This window comes from Monopterus albus, unplaced genomic scaffold (genome assembly GCF_001952655.1).
Source record: "Monopterus albus unplaced genomic scaffold, M_albus_1.0 scaffold497.1, whole genome shotgun sequence".
Taxonomy (NCBI): domain Eukaryota; kingdom Metazoa; phylum Chordata; class Actinopteri; order Synbranchiformes; family Synbranchidae; genus Monopterus; species Monopterus albus.
Genome location: NW_018128377.1, coordinates 135,380 through 141,070, shown reverse-complemented (window position 1 = coordinate 141,070; position 5,691 = coordinate 135,380). Strand labels below are relative to the sequence as shown.

General features: G+C 37.5%; 1 protein-coding gene across 1 annotated transcript in view; it reads left to right on the top strand.

Annotated features, from left to right (window-relative positions):
* The window catches only part of LOC109952791 (trace amine-associated receptor 1-like), a 5,924-nt gene extending 5,311 nt beyond the window's left edge, over window positions 1–613 (top strand). The window contains exon 3 of the mRNA XM_020588041.1: window positions 3–613. Within this exon, the coding sequence (XP_020443697.1) occupies window positions 3–613 (611 nt within the window). The remainder of the gene's footprint in view (window positions 1–2) is intronic.
* Window positions 614–5,691: the final 5,078 nt, after the last annotated feature.

Sequence of the window (5,691 nt, the reverse complement as noted above, 5' to 3'; positions counted from 1 at the left end):
TTTTCACCTGTGCTGTATTTCTGTTGACAGATATTATGCAGTGTGTCGACCTCTGAGATACAGAACAAAAATAAATGATCATGTTGCTACCATCATGATCTTGGTGAGCTGGAGTGTTTCTGTCATAATTGCAGTTGGTGTAATGATTGCAGGTTTCAGCAAGAAAAAATGTGTTGACAGTTGTCCATTTCATGTCAAAATAACACCCACTTTTGTGTGCATTGGATCTTTTTATCTCCCAGCAAGTATCATGCTCTGTATCTACTTGAAGATTTTGCAGGTGGCACAAAAACAGGCCCACAGAATCCAGAACACAGCATCTGGAGCAACTGTCAGTAAGGTGGAGAGAAAGGCCACTAAAACTCTGGCTACGGTGATGGGAGTGTTTCTGGTGTGTTGGACTCCTTTTTTTCTTTGCCTCACCTTTCAGCCTGTGAGTAACTATGCAATTCCTGTTTTTGTCATTGAAGCATTTAGTTGGCTTGGAAGGTCAAACTCCATGCTAAACCCATTTGTCTACGCATTCTTTTACAACTGGTTCAGGGTAGCATTCAGAATGATCATTTCTGGAAAAATATACCAAGGTGATTTTGGAAACTTAAAGCTTCATTAATGTTTTACACAGAGTGCTGAAATGCCAATATGTTTCTAATTATGACTGTTGACACAATAAACATATTTCTACTTTTTGTGTGTTTGGCTTGTAATAAAAAACATAGACACCATAACTGCTTTTACCATACAAATGGATACAATAACCCTTGAAACAGGATTATATAAAGTGTATTGTCAGTGTTTATATAAAGTATTAATTTAAAAAGAAGCATAGTATTATAACACTAAATTACATGTCTAAACAATTAAAATGGAAAGCAAGGTGTAGCTTCACACCATCAGCTTTCCGCAAAGCTTTTTATCAGCTAAACACATTACATGATTCCACTTGAGGCTTTTGAAAACTGTATGTGAAATCTGTAAACACTGTAGAGCTTGCAGGAACTGCTGTGCTGGGTTTTTTCTTTGTGGACTTGCCACTATGAAGGAGCTCTTTCAAAATACATGCCGAACATGCCGAACAATACAAATACTTATTACTGCAATTTTAAGGTTATTGGTAGATACTTTGTAAAATACTGAGGTCTTCTTGACATTGAGCTCATAGCACAGTGGTAAGAGGAGAGGCACAAAAAGATAGGGTTTCCAATCTAATGAATAGTGTGAGTCCAAGTGTTGATCCTTATTCTTTAACACTGCACTGAAAAAAGGTGCTCAACACAGTGATTTCAACTAATACAGTCATACTAAAAGTGCATTGAGCTGTTCAGGTGTTTGTCTGATCCCTGATCAGTATAACCACTGAATGATCTGTGTATGTATGAGGGAACAGCAATGGCAACAATCTGGGAAGATGATATAAGTTTTGTTTCACTTTCAGTGTGATTTGTATGTTTGTGTTAGCTGAAGGATAGTTTTTAAAATAAAACAAACAAAAAATACTCAGCAGGTAAGCAGGACAGATAGACCCAGTGCTCTTACTGTATATGCCAATGGAACAAGCTTTCTGCAGGCACATAATATTAAGGCAGACAATCATACTGATGGAAGAATGTCTTATAATGAGCTTCTGCCGTTCCACCTGAAGAGGTCATGGGTTAATAACATGTTACCCAAAAGGGTAATGGGGAACTTTTGTGCAGTGATGTACAGTGACAGTTGTTATTTGGTACCAAGTGGAAGTGTAGGGCATGGGGCACAGGTCCCCTACAGATTCTTGCATTGAGGGCACTCTGTTCCCTTCTCATAAGAACCCAGAGAGTTCATTCATAGTAGATACAGTGGAAAGGTGTTGGTGGAGGACTCCGGGGTCACACATGCAGAAGGAAGCCAGTATGTTAGAAACAACTACTGGTAGAAGAAGGGCTTAGTGTATTTGGACCTTCCACTGAATAAACGATGGACATGGCATCACCACTTCCCTCAACTATGCAAAGGTGAAGCCAAAATACTGTGAATACAGCGGCTGCCATCTTGCTTTATTGCAACCAGATTCTGCACAGTAGTGACCAGAGGAGGAGTGACAGCATTGGACCACCAGTCAAAGCTCTCAGATCAAGTAAAATACACATAATATATTTAATATATAATTAAATTACTTATTAAAAACAAACTTACCAGAAAAATTACCACTTGTGCACACATCAGCATGATGATATCTACCAGAAACCACAGGGGAAAATTTATTTGATTTGTACTTCGAGTTTTTAGTTTGGCTCATGTTCCATTCACTAACTTGGAGGCAGGATTTATGACCTATACTGCAACCAGCCACCAGGGGGCGATTGACCTGTGGTCGCCTCACTGTTGTGACCTGTCAGACTGTCCATGTAAATCAATGATTTAGACGCAAGGTGAGCGTGTTGAGCGAAAGTGTTTGGGAGTGCCTAATATACTGTACAGAAGACGTTAGTGGTCTTTGCACACTTAGAAAAACTGTTTAAATCCTTCCAAACTGTGCCTTCATTTCTTGTTTCCAAAATAAGAGAGGGTGGGAACCATGAGCATTCATAGGCTGTAGTTACATATGAAAAATCTAGAAAAGTTGGCATAACTGTGGAAGCCTGACACATCAAAAAATAGCCAGAATAATTTTTTGGAACTGAAATGTTTATTAAGCCTTTTAACAAAATCCAAAAAAAAAAATTCAAGATTGAAGATTTTTATTTACCATTATGCATAGACAGACATATAGGAATAAATGTGCCATATTATTTTGTTTATTTTTTTTTTTGTATCACATTTGATACATGGGGCATTTTTGGCGATTTTTTTTTTTTTTTTTTGCTCAGAAACTTGCATAGCAGATGAAACAAATGGTTTTATAGGGTTAAGTGTTTTGAAAATATGTTATAGCCAATCCATGAATGTCTTCACTATGGAAGAGAAAATGGGTGAAAGCATAAAACTCCACCTATTCTGAGGCACTGGCTTCATTTAAGGTTTATCTTATGACTTTAAACAGGTTTAACCAATCTGACACATCAAAGGTTTGTTTATGAATTACAAGCATTCAGCAACATAACGCTGCTGGGCAGGGCAGACAGATCATCGACACTGTACCTGTGGCACAGGTCTAGGGATGGCAATGTCAGTAAATCCAAGGTGACAAACTTTTCCGCAGCTATGCAAAACATGCAAAGCAGTTGTCTTCATTATGTTTTGTGAGCTGATGATCAGTGAAGTTATTTTGTGATCACCAAGTTATGTCACTTTTGCTGTTACTCAGCTGTTCTTGCTTTGTTTCACTGTGTAAGTTTCTTGGAAATATTTCACATATAAACATAATTGCCTAGTGACAATTACTTCCCTAATAAGAGTACAGTGGCCCTTGGAGAGAAGTACAGCTCATGTGCACCACCAGACAAGCTCAGGGACCAAAGACTTAACAGTCATTCACACCTCTAATCGGAGAGGTGTCAGCTTGCACAGTAACATTACATCATACTGTAAACAAACTTTGAATAACAGACTGAATATATTCGAAGTTAAAATGATTAGATTTAATCATTAAATATTTCTGTTCAGTAATACAATAACAAACTTTTCAGGTCTGTATGAAACAATATATTTTTCAGGATCTTGTTATTCAGCATATACAGATTATAAATATTGTATCTGACATCAGTCTAACTGATTTGAAAACAAACAAATAAACAGCAACTACATTTTCAACAGAGCACAGCAAGCCTCTAGAGAAGTTTTTGGATGAGTCTCATGTACATCCATACAAAAACATTTAAGTTTGCATATAAGGCAGAAAAGGCACATGACCAAAATTAATCAGATCACCCCCGGGCAGCCAGTAGGCAGTCAATAGTAAGGGGCAGCGGCTAGTTCGATGGTTCTCCAGAATCTTTAAGCTCCTTAATTCCATTGTGTTTAGTTAGCATATGGTGAATTGCCAATAAAATCCTCGAACCTTGAACTCTGGAACAGTGAGCATTGTAGTATGTCTCAAGAACCAGCAGCAGATCCAAGTGTCCGAGTGTTAGCAAGCCATTAGCCTGCTACTGTAGCTGACTGGAGAGTTCCTTGTTTCCGCCACAGCAAATTGTAGCAAATTGTCCAATTCACTGATGGTGTTTCCTGGACACTGGATTGAGAAATATTTTTTTTTTAAATGGTGTTTTAGTTATATCGAAATGATGGATGATGGAAATGATGGATGGTTGAAATAGAAGAGGGTTCCTTTCTCTTGCACAGATAGTAAATGGTCTTATACTTGTACAGTGCTTTTCTAGGCATTACAGCACACTCAAAACACTTTCACACTATTTGCACATTTACCCATTCACACTCACCACCAGGAGCAACTAGGGGTTCAGTGGTCATGTGGACTGGAGAAGCTGGGAACCGAACCATCAGTCTTCTGGTTAGGATATGACCTGCTTTACCTCCTGAGCCACAAATACAAAAATACTGTAACTACAGGTCTGCAAAATTACATAGGCTCATGTTCAGCTCAAATTGAAGAGGTCCACATATAAACAAAACTAATGAGAGAGCTGTAACTTTGAAAGTGTTGTGAGACAGAAAATTGATTCTAATTTAATTATGGCAAAGAAAGATATTTGTAGTTATGTGCTTTGCAATGAATGTGCATACAGCTGTCTAGTAAAAATGTAAAAAGTAATTTTAAAAGGTAATTTAAAACTGTTTAAACAGAGTTAAGAACACATACAATTAGTGGATTAATCATATCACGTGCAAGCATTGTTTCGTGTGTCCCATCAGATTAGACAGGAGATGTTCGCATTAATTATGGTAATTAGGAAAGGGCTGATAACTTATATATCAAGTCCAAAGATTCTGCACAGTGGCACAGTGAATAAGGACACACAGCAATAGTAATGCATAGCCTAACTTGAGGTGTATGATATGAAACATAAGGTAACAAATTTTGTGTGTTGTGCACTACATGTTTTTGTTTTTAATCACTGATATTGTTGTTAGTGAACATGCTGAAGTAAATAGTAGTATTTAGTATGTAAAATGCTTGATGAATGTAAGTGATTGTTTATGGAGAACTGAGCTGCAAGAATATAAAAACATGGAACCAGAGCTGACTGCCAATGGGACTTACACTGTTATACATCCCTGCTATGTATCATACAGTGGAACGTATATATTTATATTCAACCCTTCATTAATATGTATACTATTATATATTTTACTTGGTTCATTGTCCATTGTCACCGTATGTGGAAACCTCCTTGTAATAATCTCCATCATTTACTTCAAACAGCTCCACATCCCTACTAACTACCTTATTCTCTCTCTGGCTGTGGCTGATGTGCTTGTTGGGATTTTAGTCTTTCCTTCTGAAATGGCCTTCACTGTAACTCAATGTTGGTATTATGAGGATTTATTTTGTAAAGTACGAGGCAGCTTTGATGTTACACTGAGCACAGCTTCTATTTTGAACTTAAGTTGTATTTCTGTTGACAGATATTTTGCAGTGTGTCAGCCTCTCACTTACAAAAGTAAAATAACTCATCGTGTTGTTGTGGCCATGATCCTGGCGAGCTGGGGAGTTGCTGCTCTAATAGGAATTGGCTTAATAGCCGCAGGTTTTAATCAAGGAAAATGTGAAGAAAGTTGTTTAATGGATGCTTTAATATCAACCACACTTGG